Genomic DNA, 20,567 nt, shown 5'->3' on the forward strand with positions numbered 1-20,567 from the left:
ACTTTCAATCTGAGGGTCCCGGGTTCAAATCCCAGTAACCACGCCTGATGGATAAAAGGGTGGAGATTTTTCCAATCTCCCAGGTTAACATATAAGTAGTGTGCAGACCTGCAAGTGCCTGAACCCCCTTCATGTGTATGCGCACACAGAAGATCAAATATGCACAGTAAAGATTCTGTAATCCAAGTCAGCATTTGGTGGGTTATGGAAACAAGAACATACCCAGCATGCACACCCCTGAAAACGGAGTATGGTTGTCTCCGTGACAGGGCAAATAAACAAAACGGTCATACATGTAAAATGTTACATTCCTGAGTGTGTATGTGTGTGTGCCTGAAATCTGAATGAATGACATTGGGAACGAATAATGAGCAACCATGGGCAACCATCTGATGGCTCCACCCAGGTAATCAGCCTGTTGTGAAATTGACCCTAAGTTTGTAAAGCGCTCAGAGCTTGGTCTCAGTCTGAGGTTAGGCGCTATATAAGTATCCACAGTAAATCAAATCAAATTCTTTACATATTTTCTTTCTGAGCTCATGCCCCTCCAGAACCCTTTTATTTCTGCTCACCCTGGCAATCAATGTCCCGTTGACAATGATCCCATATCCCGGACCAAACCTCAACACACAGCCTGGTTCAATCCACAGACAGGCATCTGGCGGGATCTCGATGTTACCGTAGATGACGTGGGGATTGTCCCTTTCCAGCAATGCCCGTTTTCCTTGTACTATACCTCCGGACGGGTACGTTATGACGAGCGGTTCTCGGCAGTGAGCGGGTATGTGGTTGAGGTAGTAGACGATACCGTTGGACACGATCGGTTTGTTTCCTGTTTGGGGCGGAGGGGTGAAGGGTCTGTATGCTTGGGCACCAGGAAACCACAGCGTAATAAAAACGAACACAAGCATAGTGATTCCAGGGCAGTAATCACACCGAGTTCTACCTGCCCGACTCATCGTTTACAATTGCTGACAGTCAGCTGTCGCCGTTAGCTTGTTCAACAGTTCGTTGTCTGCCTTCCGTTTGTTTTCATTTTCTTTGTCTTGAACACGGTGACTACACGGTCACGATTTGAATCCTGTCTTCACTGCCGTTTTCTTAAGTCATTGTTAAAGTTTCAGGTCTTTCACATGACGAGGAGAGAAAAAAGAGTTTCAAAAACAAAATCCTCGAAGAAAGTTGATTTCCGGGTTCCGAGGAGCTGGATCGAATCCAAACATGGACGTTACCTGTCTCGTTTGAAATCTCGCCAGGTCAGGCGTGTGTCGCCGTGCAGGTGGGGACAGACACCTCTGTGTATTGCACACCTACACCTATGTGGCCTGTTTTTTTCTTTCCTTCTTTTTCTTGTGGTCCACCGTATATTTACATTACACTGAGTACACATACGCGGCCAGCACAACGTTCTCATTCAAACTTTCCACCTGAGCTTCTTCCAATTAAAAACAACAACAAAAAAACAACAACAACAACACGTCGAAGAAATAAAACATTGGTTGACACAAGATAACGAAAGGCGTGACACGAACTGAGTCACTGACAGGAGTGTCAAAACTATCCGTATCAAACCAGTTTCAGTTTGAAATAGGCGTCAAAGTCTGAGCTCGGACTAATCCATCCACACCGGAAAAAAAATTAAAAGGGCAGATTCCTTACTCCAACAGGCACGAAACACAAGCAACTTGAGAGTGGCCAATCATCAAGTCCAGAAAATGACCCCCCCCAAAAAAAAAAAAAAAAAAAAAAAAAATAAAATATATATATATATTTTTAAATCAAGACCTGATTTCTGGAAAAGAAGAAGCTGATTAGACCAGCAAACAGAGAATAAGAAAAGAGTAGACGATCAATCTCTGGAATCTGTAATCAGGAACCTTTGCTAGAACCTTTGCAGATTATCGTCGCAACGGGTGATGGGAGCACATGGCTTGATTAGCCTATGAATTTATTTATTTTTGTTTTAAGCTCAAACTGTCCTCATCTATATTTACTTAACTATATATAAGTTCACTTAACTATATATATATATATATATATATATATATATATATATAAGAAAACTTTATATTCTTCTCCAACTGACACAGTTGATATCAAGTTGTTCTCTAGGATGTCTTGGTTCAGCACTGTGTCTCCCTGGCAGGGTAGGCTGGGGATGGGGGTGGAGGTGGGGGGAGGGGTCTACTGCTCCAACGGACACCCCGAGTTGAGCTCAATTAAGATGTCCTGTTGCAGCGCTGCATCTCACTAACAAGGTGGGGGAAATGGGGTGGGGTGTGTGTGTGGGGGGGTGGGGGGTGGGGGGGTGATTTACTCACGGGAGGCAGCCAAAGCCGCCTTCCCCAGTGCTGCAGAAAATGCGGCGACGGAGCGTGCCTGTACAACCTCCTCCTCCAGTTTGTCCCAGTCTGCTACTGTCCTGACAAATAATAAGCATTTATACTGCTCTGAACTTGTCTGAGGTACTGCTTTGTAGCCACAGCTGTTGTTGTGCACGTGCCTGGCGATGATGTTGGCTGCCACATAGTCTGTGTAAGTCTTCATTTTGATCTTCCTCTTGGTTTTGTCTGCAGGGGTCAGGAATTCCTCAGGTGATAGAGCTGGAACCTGGCCTTCTATCACTTTAAAGAGTGTGACAAGCCTTTGTTGCTTCCTTCGCTCTTGCAGTGTGGGCAAACCGCTCCTGGAGCATCCGGGTGACACATCCTGGGTCTTGCCGGTGACTTATAATCCCTCTTTATGAAGCATGCTGCCCGGCGTCTCTGCACTCGCTCAAGTCTGTTCTGATTTTTTTTTTTTCCCAAGTACGGGTCCCAAACAGTGGCTTCGTTGTCTAGGACAGATCGAACGAGCGAAATGTAGGCTGCACTAGTACGGCGGCACTCTTGAGGACAGCTGCCCAACTTGACGAGTTTCGTCTGAGGAATCCGAGCGCCAGTGGGGCTTGCCTTCCTGCAGATGTTTGTGATATGTGTGGACCATTTTAAGTCTGCTGAAATCTGTATTCCCAGGTAAGGATTTTGATCCGCATATTAAGGAGGATTCCCCTATCAAGTTTGTCAGTAGTACAAGGTCGAGCGGTGTTTGGAATCTGTATTCCCAGGTCAGTAGAAGGGATTTTGATCCACATGTTGGAGGATTTCCCCATCAAGTTTGTAGTAGAAAGACGAGCAGTATTTGGTTGGAAGAACATAACATTTTTTGGCATTAAAACTCATTCCTCATTCTCCAGCCCATTCTCTAACTTGGCAAGGTCTTCTTGGAGTGAGATGTGGTCTGGTGTATTTCTCGGTACAGTAGGCGATCGTCGGCAAACAGTCGTACTTTGGAATTTGTGCTCACAACCTCGGGCAAGTCATTTATATGACATAGGAAAAGTAGGGGCCCAAGAACTGTGCCTTGGGGTACTCCAGATTCGACTACTGTCTCCTCCGAGGTTTCTCCTTCCAGGACTGCTCACATTATTCTCTTTGTGAGGAAGCTTGAGATCCACCTATGGACTGGGCTTGTGATTCCATAATGCTGCAGTTCAGTTGTGGACGGAGGAGCTTGTCATGGGGCACGGTATCAAAGGCCTTGCTGAAGTCCAAGATCACAACATAAAAGAATAAAAGAAAAAACCCCGAAGCAACTTGAAGAGAGGGGTTGGGCCGGGAGGTCGGGTCTGCTCCTGGCTGGTGAACAGCGCCCAATATATGACTCTTTTCCTGAAACATCCCATCAGTCGTCAGTCGGGGTAGTAGTAGTAATAATAATAATAATAATGAATAAATAAATAAATAAGACAACAATGATGATAAATAAGCAAATAAATGTAAAACATGAAGACACACATTCACACATACACCCACACATGCACAACAGATATGCACCAAACATGCAGTTTCACAGATATGAAAGCACAGTCAAATACACATAAACGTACATGAATCCCAACGCGCACACACACACACACACACCACACACACATTACCCTACACCTCCTCTACCCCCTCCTCCACACACTCATTTCTAGGCTACGTATCGAAGCTTCCACGGCACACACACACACACACACACACACATGAACACTTACTTGTACAAGCACACACACATACCCATACCCCCACCCCCAACCCCACACACATATATATACAAAGATATATATATATATATACACATCCGCACGTTCCAATATCCTGTTGCTCCCACAGTGTAGGTATGCATACACTCACATACCTCATCAGTTGTGGAAGAAAGCCTGTGTATATTAGAGAGAATGTTGGGAGATTTTCAGTGTTCATTGTCCCGGCGTTAACGTTTACAAATACGACGAATAGTTGGGAAAATAATAAGATACCCACATTTTGAGAAACGTGACACTGCGAAAATAAGCCACCGGAGTGGTCAATGATGTAGACTGACAAAGTTTGTTCAAGTATCAATTTTCACACATGATTTTAATGTTATCTTTTTAAGGGTATGAGCTATATAGAGGAGGGGTGGGGGGTTGAATGGTCCGAGCTGGGGGAAACCTTGTAGGAGGAGGGTGGAATCAAAGGCGGTGAATATTTAAAGTGACTGAAATGAATATAATTATGACAGTACAATAACAGAAAAATACCTATTTTATTCAGTTGACTCCGTTAAAGTGAAGTTAATCCAACAAGACTACTTCATAATAAGTCTAAAAAGTCAAAAGCAGTTTACATCCCCAGTGACTTGTGATGATACACTTTCGTGGAGGTAATTAACTTGATTATGCCGCGTGAACTGATGATGACCGGGTCAAATCAGTCAAATGCTATGTCAGTAATTAACTGTCACATCACTCAAGGAAACAAATGTAACATTACTGAATGGTAAACCTATTAGGGCGATATCTAGTCTGAAATGAATTACTGATGTAGCCGGGTTGGTTACAATCTTCACTGGGCCAGCATAGCAGACGACTTTAGTGACTCGATCGCCGAAGGTTTGCCAGTGGGTAAAATAGGTAACAAGTTATCTCCCTTTACAAGGGGCCGTATTATTTCTCATCAATTTGTCAGATAATAAACACTTCCTGATAAAATCAAAATGTAAATGATTAAACTTTCTTCTCATGTATCGCTTTCCGTGTACACCTAAGTTATAGGTATGCAATGGCACGAAATGTCTGACAGCATTTCGGCACCACAAATATCCCTTCTTTAAACCATTGGAATTCGTAAGTTTGAGCAAAATATGTTTTGACAGCATTTCGGCACCACAAATATCCCTTCTTTAAGCCACTGGAATTCGTCAGTGCCGATTTGAGTAAAATATATATATTTTTTACAATACCTACGCATTTTTTAAAGCGTGCTTTGCAGATGTTTGCATTTCTGTTATCAATCTGATTCATACCATACATGTATAATTTGCTAGGTTGTATTTGGTTTAAACGAAGTATTTCATTGCCGATCACGAGTGCTTTTTTCTCGCAAGATCATTTGCTCCCCTTTTTGCAGTGTTTATAAAATGTGGATATTTTATTTTTTTCCAAACTATGCGTAGTATTTGTACATGTTAACATTGTCGCATCTTAATGATTATTTTCTGCTCTGAAACATATATACTGATCGAGTCATTTTGCATCTGAGCCCCCTAAAACCATGTCGAGTTTCAGCTGTTGTTTCCGTATGTCCCGTTAAAGCAAAACAACACCAATAACAACACACCCACCCTCACCACACACAAAGGACATGTGTATGTAGTGTGAAGAAGATCATGCTCTGGGTTGTTTCCCCGTTGTGATTGGAGCGGAGGTGAGGAAAGGTGGCGGAGTGTCTAATCCGCTATCAAAATATAAGCGGAAAGTCTATATTAACAATATATATATATATATATTAAAAAAATGAAAGAAAGACTGACAGCACGTCAGAAAGAAAGTAAGAAAGTAAACACTTTTGATGACTGTCTTTTGTTCTGCTGGTAACAGACATTTGCGGGGGATCGTGGTTGGAAACCGTCGTCTGCTGGCAAACTCCAATATTCTCGCGTGATGTCAAAGGCGATTTTGTTATGGTCGAAGGAGGTTAGGTGGATAGTTGTCTCCGGTCTATCATGTTATTTATGTTGTCTTACATGAAAGTAAAGACAGATTAAACGTAAAAGCAGCAAATAATGGCGAGCAACAACGAAAAGACTAAGAGGTGTTATACAATGCATAACCCTCTATGTTTCTTGACCAAACGCGCAGAAAATTTTGGTTGGGCATCTCCCTATGTTCTCATGAAAGAACGATTTGCCAAGGCACAATCATTGTATCGTCGCGATTTAAAAGCTCATTATGGCTGTGTCAACGCCATTGAATTTTCAAATGATGGGTCCTACATTGTCTCAGGTAAGGAAACATAGCGAAAAGTTTGTTAGTATGTTTTATTAAGTTTCTGTTTTATCCCATCACATGGTCATTCTGTGAAAATGGTGTCCTCGATCTGTTGTTTCACAGGGACGACTTCATATGACCTGATGGAGCTTTAGCCGCTGTGTTACTGCCACAAAAAGGGCAATAAATGATTAAAACAACTCAAGCAATCAGTCCCATTTAAAAAAAAATCAGTATTGAAAATAAAAGGTGTGAATTTATCGCCTATTTCACTATGCTGAGCGAGTCTCAGACCGATTACAAGCAATGTGAACAAATGAGACTTCCATTGAGAGGTACGTGGTCGCAGCCACAATCATTTCAATTTACGTTATGGAATTACGCATTAGAAAGCAAACCAGTATGGAATCAAAGGATATGTAAGATGCAATGGTGTTGTTTCTTAGATATATAATAAAATCAAGTGCAAGTGATAGCTATGATTATGAACATAGTTGTTACCTAGAATGTTGGGCTGTTTCAGTCTAAAGGCCTCAGCTCTGCAAGTCTTTAGGTGAAATTCCATACACCTGAAATTTTTTTTTGCGAAATTTGCCTTTGAAGAATTCATACAAAATTTGCATGAAAAGAAAAAAAAAAAAATCGTCCACGAATTGACATGAAATTTACTTGCCAGTTTTGATTGCAATCATGGCACCAGAACATTAAAAGCAAATAATATGTGTCAAAAAAGAGAGAATTTTAAATGAAGTCCTGTTGTTGGAGGAAGAAAAGTGAAGCAAAAAGGAGGCATCGATTTAGAGTGAACAACAGTTTGACGCCCAGGCAATGAAAGGTTGCTTACAGCAACTTGATAGATCTAGGAACTTGGTTTTGACGGAGGATCTGTTCAAGAATTACATGCAGTGACAAAGAAGCCATTTGCTCAGGTAATCGGTCTGGTTCATGGAAATCTCATGGAATACTGCCTTAGTCGAGCAGGGATCTGTTTAAGTATTGGTAAAGTTTGCATGCGAAAGTCAAAAGTTTTGCATCCTCCTGTGAAAGATTAGTTTTGCATTGAAGTTACTTTGTGCAAAGTTTTAGTGAAATTTGGGTCTGGATTTAAGCAATGACAAAAAGGTTAATTTTTTTCTTTTAGTGAGAATTTAGCTTGCAAATTTTGCATTGATTTTTCAGGTCTGTGGAATTTCAGCCTCAGGATAGGATTGTCACAGCTTCTGTGATGATATACACAATAAAGTAGTAGGTTACTTTAGTTTCAGTCACTTGTATCGGAAAGATTATTCCCAAGTTTCTGAGCTTTTCCCTTGAGATTTGGAAGCAACATTTGACAAGTTTGAACAGAGCGAGCTTTTACTCCATGAGTAATGAGGACACACACATTTGAATTCAGATAAATGAATTGATTCTGTGTTAGAAATGTACTCAAATTGGCATTTGTCCAAAGACCCAATTCAGCATCAAATGAGAAATACTGGTCATAACGTTTTTGTATGTTTAGATAAATTTTTTTTTTGGTTGTTGTTGTTGATGTTGTTGCTAATCTAAGTTTAGACATTGTTACTTTGATTTTATTTGATTATCTTTATTGCCTTTTTTTTTTCTCTGCTTATGACAGTAATTAATTGGTGAACTGCACCGAAAATGTTCAGTCACAGATGGGAAAATATGTGTTATGAGTGCTTGATTGCCCACACTTACAGATGCACACACACACACACACACACACACACACACACACACACACGCACGCACACTCACTGACTCCAGGTATTTCACGGCTTTCCATTTCTTACACTCAATTTTCTAGTTTGTGACAACAGTTGTGTCGAAACATATTCATGGGGGAAATCAAAACAGGAATGATAAAGCTTAGAGTTCTTATTCATAACCTTTCTTGGCAAAAAAATTGTACATACAGAAAAAAAAGGAAATGCTTTCTTCTCTAATGTCATGCCATACAGGTGGCAATATGTTTTTCCGCATTGTGATTTAACTTAAGTGGAAAAACTATATATAATTTTATATAATTTTAGACTGTACACATATCGTGAGTGTACTGCATATTCAGTTTTTATTATGAAAAACAGCAACAACCTCTAACTAATCTCAGTGTCATACAAAAAGGAGAAACTCTCAAATATAAAGAGAAAAAGGTCTATGAATGTGTGCCTGTAATCATATAACCCTCAAAACCCCCAGTGGGAGTCTGGCTGAAAAACACATGCCAGTTCTGCATTCCAGCTCAAGAATGACAAGAGATCTCATTGATCCCCCAAGCATGCTGATCAGAGAGTGAAACTGTAGAAATTTGCAAAGTCTCCTAATGCCCAGTAAACTACCAAACACAAGTTACAAATTGTCAACAATAACCTCAACAGCTGCTACAAAAGCACAGTGCCCACTTCAAATGCAAAACATCAAGATGTGTACTGCATCAGAATCATCTAAGAAAAACACAAACATTTAAAAACAACAATAAACAACACATTATTTTATCTGGGGCCACATGACATGTTAATAATCAAACATAACCATCATATTCATAGACTGTCAGAAATGTGAAAGAGTGCAGTATGTTGGTGAAACAGGACAGACACTTTGTACAGAAAAGATTCTACTGACATATGCAGTGTGCAAACATCAGGCATGGTGACCTAAGCACGTACCAGGACCCTGACAGAGACACAGACAGACAGAAAAAAAGAAGACATGATGGTGGCCAAACACTTCAACACGAGAGGACATGACATGACTGACATGTGTTGTACAGGTACACACACCCAGTTTGACTATCAGGAAGAGACATTAGAAATTCTGGTGCCACCAGCTACAGACCAACTATCCTGATGGACTGAAATCATCTTACTAAAAGAAGGGATGGTGCCGTGACGTCTCATTGTCTTTTCAGCACTTACGTGGAGCTTGCATTGTAGGTGTGCAACAGACAGACATGAACAAACATACGGTTGAAAGCACTGGGAGAACACAAGAGATAAAGTAGTATACATCACATAAATACATCACAGTTAAACCATTAATACATCAGTTTTTACAGTACATCATTCATCTGTGAAAACGTTCTTCAGATTAAAAAAAAAATTGGAGATTTCATTTTTGTGCTTGTGTGTGTGTGTGTGTGTGTGTGTGTGTGTGTGTGTATAATCTCAATATTTTGAACATATCAGTCCCTTACTGTTAAGGTTTGAAGGTTTAGGGGTTCAAATCTGAGAACTTTGCTTTTGATGGGTGAAAAGTGAAACGTGGAGATTTTCTTAGTTACCGGAGTCAGTATTAAAGAGATAAGTCTTTTAGTGCCTGCATGAAATCACTAAGACAACTATTACAGCCACACATACAGGCAGACAAATGTAATCTTTTTTGCCATTTGTATTGCTATTAGCTTTATTCCATTGACAGTTTTATATGGTAGGGTCATAGGATTTTTTTTTTCTTGCTGATGCAGGCAATCATTTCAAATGAACTTATGAAGTAACATCTGCAGCATACATCGTGCAAGATATTTAGACAGGTTTTCTTTATTTGAAACTGTTACTTATGGTAGCATAGGAGCAGCAGAGGATATGGTAGATGAATTAAAAAAAAAATCCATACACTGCAGAATGGTTTCTAGATGTTTGCTGAACATATGTTCCCCATCTGTGTACCAGGTGGAGATGATAGGCGTGTACTGTTGTGGAATGTGGAGAAGGCTTTGTCAGACATTGGAGAGCCCGTCCCCATGAAAGGAGAGCACAATAGCAACATCTTTTGTCTCGCCATCAACAAGTCAAACACAAAAATCTATTCTGGAGGTGAGTGTGTGTGGTTGAACCTTGTCCGTTTGTTTGTTTATTTATTTATTTTAAACAAATCATCTTGTTAAAAGGTCTTTTTTTGTCAGTTTGATACAGGCTGATCACTTAAGAAAGTTTTTACAATTAATTTAATTTGTTCTGAAAGTGAATAGATTGGATGTTACACATACACCCCTATGCACGCACGCGCACGCGCGCACACACACATACACACACACACACACACACAGAATTATGTTTCCAGTCAATTGACTGATGAAATTTTATTGTGGAACAACTGCATAGGCAATGTATGTTTATCATTTTAAAATGGTTACCTGAATAGCTCGTATAAAACTAAGGGTGCTTGTAAAATAGTAAGACTATTTTATCTTACCTCTTCTCCACCCACTCCTGATTGTTTTGACAAAATATTTTCTGAAACCAGGTCTGATGGATCGCATGAAAATGTGTGTGCTGATGGAATTGTGTGATACACTGAGAAACAAGTTTTCATATTCATCTACTTTGATTTCTGCAGTTTTATTAAAAAGAAACATTATTGTTCTGCCATAAAATAAGCAAAAGTCTGTTCCCTTTTTATGTCATTGAATTCTTTCATTGTTTCTTTTTAGAAATTGAACGTCCCATATGATTCCTGTTATCATCTTCAGTACCAACTGCATTTCCCACCAAAACTGAGATGTCAGATCCCAGGCCCTTTTGTGCAAGTGACTGTGTTTGTTATTGTAAAGCTCTTTTACTTTGGTCTCTGACTGAGGTCAGGAGCTAAATGAATATCTATATCATCATCAATTCATCATGTTTCTAAATCCTACCGCTCATGTTTTCTTTGTTTTTGTTTTTCAGGGAATGACGAGCAAGTTGTTTTACATGATATTGAAAGGTAAGAAGATGTGTATACGTTTTTGCTTTTTATGAAGAAGTTTACTTGGTGATCTATTTATTCATTTTATTGTAGTTATTCACATTGTAACTAGTGCAAGTATTTTATTTAATTGCATAGTTTATCTTTCTCTACTTATTCATTCAAGACAATTGCATTTTTGTTTAATATATAGAATGGATTATATAACTGATGAAACATGATGCATATTGCTGATTTCGGCTGACTTCACAATTTTGAAGACCTTTTTTTGTGTGTGCATCTGCTGTCATATACTGTGCCATTTCAAATATACTGTACCATTTCAGACTGATGCAAACTTTGCTGTTTGGCCAAAATTTGCAGCCAACTCAGTAGTAAAACACCCCACTCTTAGCCCTTTTCCAGTTGGCAGCGATGCATGATTGTTTATAAATGAAGTAATTGAAAAATAATTATTGCACTTTTTTTTTTCATTGGTAAATATATATTACATCTGAATATTATGAAGCAGAATGGTTGCAAGATTTATTGAACATTATACATTCTGGAAAACATCTTGAGATTAATTTTTGGTTTGCATTTTGGAAAGCATCTTGCACTTACTTTTTAGTATAATTCATCCTCCCATTACTGTGTAGTTTTAAAGAAAAGACTTCCATATTGTACAGTTATATTGTCTTGTATTCATTAGCTCTGTGATGAAATGATCATGGAGAAGAAAGAAAAGGGGGTGAGGTGAGGGGAGAAATTCATGTTGGAACTGAAGTGTACATGGAAATTGCATCCCTTGAGTTCAAGAGAGATAACAGTGTACCCATGTTTAAAATCATTATGTTTTTTATTTACTGGCAGTGTATCTTTGTCACTTTGTGGATTTTTGTTGTAGATTTTTTTTATTTAGATACAGTATTTTGTGTCTGTCAGTGGTGAAACAGAGGATGTGTTCCGACACGATGAAGCGGTTTATGGATTGTCCACTGACCCCAACAATGAAACGATCTTTGCCAGTGCCTGTGATGATGGCCGAGTTCTTGTTTATGACACCCGAGAACCTGCATCCTCAGGTGATTCTTGGTTATTTTTTACTGTTTCATTAGTTTTGACCATAAAAAGTGTTCATACATTTTTGTCATAAGCTTTTGTGTGTGTGTACTTAGAACAGAGAAATAAAGAGGAATGGGGAGAAAAAAGTCTGATCACTTTTCAACTGTTTCCTGACAACACAAATTTACCCCATTTTTTTCTCTTTCACAGATCTTGTATTTTGACCATATGCAAGCAAAATATTGATACATGCAAGAAAATGCTTATTCTATTACTACGATCCGTGAATAAGATGCATGCATGTTCAAGGCTCATGGGCCAGGGCGGAGGAAGAAAATATCAGAAAATTATGGTCTTTCCATTTGTTTCAGACCCATTTGTCCTTGCAGTCTACACGTCGTCAATGCATGCTGTGATGTATAATCCTGCTGAACCTAGACTTCTTGCCACCGCTAATGCCAAAGAAGGAGTTGGGCTGTGGGATATCCGTAAGCCTCGCAGGTGATTATCAGTGCAAGCCTTCAGGAACTTTGTAATGGTTTAAGAACAAATGAAGCAACAGCTTAGTAATGAAGGCCTTTCCTCTCTTGTTAATTTCTTGTTAACTAAACTGAACCAAACTGAACTTATTGATGTTATTTTTGTTTTATTTTTTATATTTGTTTTTTAATTTATTCATATTTTATATTGTATTTTATTTGTATTTACTTATTTGTTTGTTTGTTTTTTTTTGTTTTTTTTTACATCAAGGTCTGACTTAGCTTGTTGGATTACATTTATGGTCAGGCATCTTTGCAGCAGATTCGGAGTTGTGTATATGTGGATTTGTTCAAAAGCAGTTACGCATCCCTGAGCAACTGAACTGAACTGAACCAATCACTGAACTGACCTGTCGTGGTTTCAGAAAGTTCATGAACAAGATTAAATGACAGATACAAAAGGAAGCCAACTAAAAGAATCACACACACACACACACACACACCAAACTGAATAAAGTGGGAGAGGGGTGGGATATGTTGGCCCTGGTGTAATTTGATTTTTGACACATGCATTTTGTGAAATCATATATATATATATATATATATATTTATATATATATATATATATATATATATATATATATATATATCAGTTTCTTGTCCAAGAATGATATTGATGATTTTTTGCACCTTTCCATGATCAGGGTGGCATTTGGCTGAATGAAACAACTGAAAATTTGAGAAGCTTATCAGGTTATGGTTTAGTGGTGTGTTTTAGTTCAGTGGGGTCTTGAAAAAATTAAAAGCTCAGGCTTTGTAATCTGGTGTTGAGAATACATATTTAGGATTGTACTTATTGAAAGAGTTTTTAAATAAAAAATAAAAAAATAGAGAGAGAGAGAGAGAGAAAAGGACAAGAACAATTTTTGTTTGTGTGTTTATTTTTTGAATAATTTCTGTGCCTCTGTGTGGATAGGTGGGATGGGTACTGAGAGTGTTTATGAGAGATTCTGTGTACCCTTAGCATTTTGAGTATCTGATTCAGAAGTGAACCTTAATGATTTGTTTTCATCGGAATGGTGGTGTGTGCAGTGAAGGGGGGATGGAAAATTTCCTATTTACATACTTTCTTAACATACTCATCTTCAGATTATTTGTGTGTATGGTTTTTTTGGTTTTTTTTGTTTGTGTGTGCATATATTAAACAGTGAATTTCTGTACCTGTGTACTAGTTGTGAGCCATGAAATGGGAGACCGATTTTGGTTGTTTTTGTGCAGTTGTCTGATGCGATACGGAGGCCGATACTTGCAGCAGAGCTGCATGAGTGTGAGAATCAACAACAGAGGGACTCATCTGGTGGCGCTGAGGCGACGTCTTCCGCCAGTACTATATGAGCTCGGCAGCACAAATCCCCTGTGTGATCTGGATCACGATGGTTACTACAACTCCTGTACCATGAAGAGCTGTTCGTTTGCTGGTCCCAATGATGAGGTGAACCATCTTCAGCCAGCTGCTTGCACTATTATATTTTTACTCATTGATTTATCTATGTATGAATTTAGTCATACTTTCCTCTTTTTTTTTTCCTTTTTTTTTTTTTAATCTGGAGGGGAGTTGTGATATTGATGATAGAATGAGTTCATTTGCATGCTGGCAGTTGATTTACCTGGTGTGTTTTCAGTCTTTTTTTTCTCTTTAGATCCAGAAGTAAAGCAAATGTTGCATTTTTTTGCTCCCCCCCTCACCTCTCCCGTGTTTATTAAATTTTTGTCAATATTGTTAGATAAAAAATTGATACATTTTCCTACCAAGAAATTATTTTGATATTTTTTTTATACTGAAATGAGATTGCGACAGATGAACCCAGGTGTGGCTGTGTATTGGGAACTTACATTGAGCGGCTTGGAATTAAATGGGACGATAGGGAAGAAAACAATAAAAAATTAACATTGTATTCACACTGATGCATGATAAATATGGAGAAGGGCTAAAAAACAACAACTTACATACGATGTCAGGAATAACACTGATAAATGGGCTTAAGAGTAGGGATAAGTGAACCCAGGGTTTATAATCTAAACTAGGACACAGGAAAAATCTTGTGCTTCCTTAAAGAAGGAAGAAAAACAGCTTCAGCATTGCATTTAATGAATCAATGTCTGTTTTCGTGATTTTATTTGTTTTCATTTAATTTTTCCATAAATACTCTTTCTGTTTTTTCTTTTCAGTGAAATGTGGGTTTTTTCTTTTCTTTTTTTATTGTCTTGGTATCAGATTTCATATACATGTATATAAAAAAAATCCTTTTCATTGTTGGAGAATAAGGAGTATTTTGTTTTAATATCTATTGTGTCATTGAAAAGACTTTTACTGATTATAATAAATGTTTTTATGTTTTGCTTTTTTCAGTATGTGCTGTCTGGATCAGATGACTTCAATTTGTATATGTGGAAAATACCAGATGATTTGTCTCAGAGTGAGCATTTTTTAATTTTTAATTTATTATTTACATCCGGTCTTAAAGTATGCTTTGCAGGACACTTGTTAAATTACATTTTAATTACACATGCTTAACAGTGACCCACTAGTGCAGACTCCAGCAGGGGTCTTATTCCTGTCCTGTGCAAACTACTACCCCCCCTATGTGGAGAAAACGAAAGTAGCTACAGCCGATAACCTCCAGAAGTAGGTTACCTCCCCTTTGCTTCCTTATTGCCAGTGCATTCTGTTAGTTTGCTGATGCAGTTAACTCTTTCACCGCAGAGTTTCTGTGTGAAAAACTCTCCACAGCGCCAAATATTTTAGACTCTACACTCTCAAGCTTACGCTATGGTTTCTGCCAAAACAACAAAATGGACTTGTTCCGACTCAGGGGGTGGAGGTTAGTTGTTGTTGTAATGGGCGGAATGTTGGCTGAAGCTGTCAAGCTTTGTTACAATGTAAAACAACAGCTCTTTCAACTCGACACCTTGATCTAGTCTGAAGTAGCCTATGGTGGAAAAAGAATTATAAAGATTTAAAAAAAAAAAAAAAAATTGAAGAAAGGAAACAGTTTGCATGACAATTTTGCTAAGGTTAGGTGGCCTGGTAACAAATTCCTAAGAAACTACTCAGATTGCATACTGACTGAGTTCCCTTGTCTTTCTTAGTATTTGTATCAGTATGATAACATGTAATGTAATTTAAGACATTATCTTAACTCTCATAATAGTATCTGTTACATTGAGCAAGTGTAGTAAACGAGAGCAAAGTCTGGTTGGGAAATCAAAAGGTCCATTTTTAGGGATGTTTTTGGTCCTGTGCTTAGATTTCATTTGTAAATTTGTTTTTAGTGGCAGTCACAGTGCATACACTGAATGAATATAAAATGTATAGAGAAAAATGAAGCCTTGACACGAGTGTGACAGGGTTTAGTTTATGTAGAACCAGTCGCATTGTTTTTGTTTTCATTTTGAATATCCATGCTTCATGGGATCGGTATAAAATTTGTTTTTATGAACTATTATAAATTCATCCAAATCAGAGGTTAGTGATTAGTAGTTATGATTATTATTATCACTGATTAATTTTTAATTTTCAAGATGATGAGTGATTGTTGTTATTAATGTTGTTATTATTTCATTAAATTGATGGATAGCATAGGTGATGTGTGTAAGAGAAAAATGGAGAGAAAGAGAAGAGAGAGAGAGATTGTGTATTCACCATTTGTTGTCAGAGTCCACACCTTTTCCATCACTGCTTTGTGTTTGACAGGAGTGTACATGAAAGAAGCGCACATGATCCTGCATGGGCACCGATCCATTGTTAACCAAGTGAGGTACAATCATCAGAATGGCATTATTATCTCCTCAGGTGTTGAGAAAATCATCAAGGTATGTTGATCAAGAAAAATTGTGTGTGTGTGTGTGTGTTTGTATGTGTGTGTGTGTGTGTGTGTGCTATGTCTGACAGTGCTGTGTTAAGGCTGTTGATTTTATGAATCAACAGTTAAAGGTAAATGCTTGTGCGTCTCCCTTGCAGACACAAATAACATGTGGTGTTTTCTTTTCTTTTTACTGATACTGTGACACTGGAATGACTGTTCTTTTAACTGTCAAGTTAAAAACATCAGTGTCAGCATATGCGTTGGTGTCTTTGGCAATCTTCTTTGTTACTGATTGTAAATTTTAACAGCAGCATTGGTTTAGTAATATTATTACTTAAGTTTGAATGATTCATGATGTTTATTTGTTGTTTGATTATAAGCAGGTAAACTGAAAAAAGAAAAGCCTCCAAATTTAAGCATAATGGCCAAGATTGAAAACTGGATATCCCCTCAAAATAGAGTATTAGAGATGATAGGCTGAGTGGTATTTGAAAATGATCTTTTCTGAATACATGTAATAACAATTACTGTGAATAGTATAAGTAAACCTTGCTGGTTTTTTTTTTTTTTTTTTTAAAGCATGCTATTTTGTGTGTTTGTTTTAATGGCATAGTATTAGACATCTGCTATAATGTTTGCAACAGTGTGCCTTCTGTAGTCACTGATATCACACAGCAGATCTCCCACAGGTGCGTGTCTTGGCCTACTTGTGTTGACAGGCAACCATATCCGTATCACACACACAGGTTGTAAGGAACAAAACACTTCTACAGGATGACCAAGTGAGGCAGCATAGATGTGAGAGTTCTGCTGATGTTGCTTCACTCTGGTAGTCAGGTCTGTTTGTCAGGCTCTGTCTCTCTCACACACACTCGTACCACAGACACTGAGACTGACATCTCTTCACACACACACACACACACACATACACACACATGCGCGTGCACACACAGACACACAGACTCACACCCTCCTCTCCCCATCCTCACACTCAGACTGCAGTACAAAAATGTTTGTTTTTTTCCTTGCAGGTGTGGAGTCCATTTCCACTGCAGAAAGGCAGTGGTGGCATTGACTCCGACTCAGAGGAGGCATTCACGGAGCGACCAGTCTACACACATGAAGAGTACATCAACCTGGTGCTGCGCAGCGGTCTGGTGATGTCCCATGACTACTCCTCCCAGTCAGTGGAGGAGGACCCCCGCATGATGGCCTTCTTTGACAGCCTGGTGCAGAGGGAGCTGGAGTACTGGAGCTCAGAGGAGGACCTGTCCTCCAACGAGATAGAGCTGTACGACAGCATCCTGCAGGTGACCCGCAGGGCCCAGCAGACTGTTGCTGACGGTCACGACAGTGAGTCGGCACAGCACGATGCTGACGGCCATGTTTCAGACTCCTCGGATGAGTTCTCGCCCTTCACTTTGGCGTTTGCCAGCGTCATGGCTGCCCAGGAGACAGATGCTTCCCGCGTGCTGGATGCGCATGATGAAAGTGAAAGGGTGAGAGGGAGCGGTCAGGATCTGCTGGAGCTTGGATCAGGGTCCTCCACCAGGCGCAGGAACAGGAAAAGCATCTCTGAAATCATTGCACAGAATCGAAAGGAGGTGATGAGAGCCGCTGAAATGCGGCACAGGAACATGCGGTCCTCGGTGACCCTTCACCCCAACATCCTGTCATCGTCCAGTTCAGAGTCAGACTCTGATGACCAGGCTGAGCGCTCCAGCGTGAAGGTGGAGGATGTTAGTCATTTGTTGAGGTCACGTAGCAGCCAGCAGCAGAGGACGGTGAACAGGTTGAAGCGACTGCAGGCACTTCGAACGCGGCTAGTGACCAGTGACACAGACAACAGTGGTGAGGACGACTCTCCACAGCACAAGAGGGCCCGAAAGGCCTCAAACAGTTCTAAAGAGGAAGCTCAGTCTGTTTTGAATGATCACTGTGATGGTGGTAAAGCTGTGTCTAATGATAAAGCTACCCACCATGTCAAGTCTTCTGACTGTGGTGCTAGCACGTCTCATGCTGTGTCATACCATCTTTCATCAGTCCCTAAAGGCAAAACGGGGTTCGAGCATGAAGCTGGTCCTTACCTCCAGCAGTCTGATGGACCAGGTCATTCAGGCCACCTGCCTTCTCTTCCTTCTTCCAATTCCAGTGCTCACCCAGAACCAACAGCTTCCACGTCAGGGGCTTCTGCTGCCCCGCCTGAAGACAAGACAGCCAGTGCTGATGACCAGAACTCTGGCACTGCTGTCAACAGAGAGAGTTCGTGTGAAACGTACGGTTCAGAACCTGTCCAGGATTCTGATGGAGATAGTTCGCAGCCAGTATGGAATGAATTCACCAAGTTCAAAAAACGCCTGAAGAGAGCGAGTCGCTATTTCCGCAAAAGGATGCAAGCAAATAATGATTCAAGTGACGAGGATTAAAGAAAGAGAATGAAAGATTACTTGCTGGTGAAGCTTGCTGAAGAAAGGTTTTCCATGTTGAAATGAAAGATTGTGTGCTTAATGATTCAAGTGATGAGGATTAAAGAAAGAGAATGAAAGATTACTTGCTGGTGAAGCTTGCTAGAAAGGTTTTCCATGTTGAAATGAAAGATTGTGTGCTTTTGTTTCACTGAATGTGGTTCACTCCTGAAAATAACGCATCAGACCGTTGGGTGGGGTAAATGTGAGCTGGTGTTTGTGGTTGCAGACAGAATCTTGATTTCCATTTCATCAAATAAATGTCATACATCTGTATTCGCCAATACATCTGGTGTGAGGCAAATCCATTTTATGCTGTGTTCCATAATTTGTATACGGTTAATAATTGTTATGGTATTACTATTAGTTTTTAATGTAATATTATATGTACTTCAGGAACCATCTGAGAAGTGATTATGAAATAAAATGATATTTTTGTTCTAGAAATTCTTGCATAAAGACCGTGAACAATGTTTCTGTATATAAGCCAAAAATAGAAGAGAAATACCAAACAGGTAGTCAGGGTGTCAGAAAGTATCAAATTCTGTAAAAGGACTTTATCTGACTACATGCTGCAAGATTTGTTTCAAAAACAAAATACTGCAGCTCATCAGAAGATGAGAGTCAGCTAGGATAATGATTAGTTGGCAGTTACATAAATTTTTTTTAGTAATCATTAAAAGAGAAGAATATCATAAAGATGATTATTGTTCTTATAGGAAGCATTATATATATATATTAGATAAAGGGTGAAGTATTTATATCAGTATAATGTTATATCTCTAGATTCATGCACATATTACTTCGTTTGTTGTTCCAACCCCTTTTCACATTTCAGAGTCAGAAGAAGAATACACACAAAACCTCCTCAACCCCATCCCCAACGCCCCCCCCCAAAAAATCTTGGCTTCATTTGTTTATCTGGAACTTTTTTCAGCCTTTTGAAGGAAAAGGATTGCTGGTAAATGCCTCAAGGAAATGGAAATAGTCATTGTGTCTGTGACATCAGACAGAAATTATCTTACTTCTAAGGTGGAAAATATTAAAAGAACAGAGAGTTTATTTTATTTTTTAAAAGTCCTAAATATCTGTCTGTGCTTGTCTTGAACAGCTGGATTGGTTCATTTTACAATTACAGGGAAAAACTAGATGTGACACTTACTATGCTGATTTTTTTTTTTCAGTCTTTCCTGAAACTCTCACTCTTTTTCTGTCTCTTTCTTTTTTCAGTTGCACATGGACATGGTACAATATGTTTTTCATGATGAATTTGTTTTATTGTTCACAGTATCTTTCAATATCCAGGATTTGGGGTGGGGGGTGGGGTGGGGGGGGGTTAAGGTCTAATTCATCCAAAGAAAACTCAATAGGATTCCACATTTTTTTATGGGGCAAGTGTAACAGACTCTTCAATAGCGTTTTGTTCTGTTTCAATCTTGGTGTGTGTGTGTGTGTGTGTGTGTGTGTAGTAGTAGTAGGTTTTTACCATTGGAAATTTTTTTTTTTTTTTTTTTTTTTTTGGCTGCTGCAAGTAACATATAGAAACCAAACTTACTAGGATGATAGGAACACTAATTAGACATTTTTAATCATCCCCTTTATGTGATTAGCAAGCAGGGTGAGAGGTCAAGGTCATCATTGGCTAAACTGTAAAAGCAAAGAGGTCATGTGTTACTCTGGTTTACATCAG

The 20,567-nt window shown here is 39.1% G+C and overlaps 2 protein-coding genes across 2 annotated transcripts in view; one reads left to right on the forward strand and one right to left on the reverse strand.

Moving 5' to 3' along the window:
- The window catches only part of LOC143281271 (protein bark beetle-like), a 39,418-nt gene extending 37,856 nt beyond the window's left edge, over positions 1–1,562 (reverse strand). The window contains exon 1 of the mRNA XM_076586392.1: positions 573–1,562. Within this exon, the coding sequence (XP_076442507.1) occupies positions 573–959 (387 nt within the window). The 5' untranslated portion in view covers positions 960–1,562. The remainder of the gene's footprint in view (positions 1–572) is intronic.
- Positions 1,563–5,881: 4,319 nt separating this feature from the next.
- On the forward strand, positions 5,882–20,161 carry LOC143281272 (DDB1- and CUL4-associated factor 5-like). Its single transcript, XM_076586393.1, has 9 exons — positions 5,882–6,349; positions 10,009–10,152; positions 11,005–11,041; positions 11,948–12,087; positions 12,439–12,568; positions 13,825–14,038; positions 14,957–15,023; positions 16,301–16,419; positions 17,444–20,161. The coding sequence occupies exons 1-9, from the start codon at positions 6,130–6,132 to the stop codon at positions 18,836–18,838; spliced, it is 2,466 nt and encodes an 821-aa protein (XP_076442508.1). The 5' UTR covers positions 5,882–6,129; the 3' UTR covers positions 18,839–20,161.
- Positions 20,162–20,567: the final 406 nt, after the last annotated feature.

This window comes from Babylonia areolata, chromosome 4 (genome assembly GCF_041734735.1).
Source record: "Babylonia areolata isolate BAREFJ2019XMU chromosome 4, ASM4173473v1, whole genome shotgun sequence".
Classification (NCBI taxonomy): Eukaryota; Metazoa; Mollusca; class Gastropoda; order Neogastropoda; family Buccinidae; genus Babylonia; species Babylonia areolata.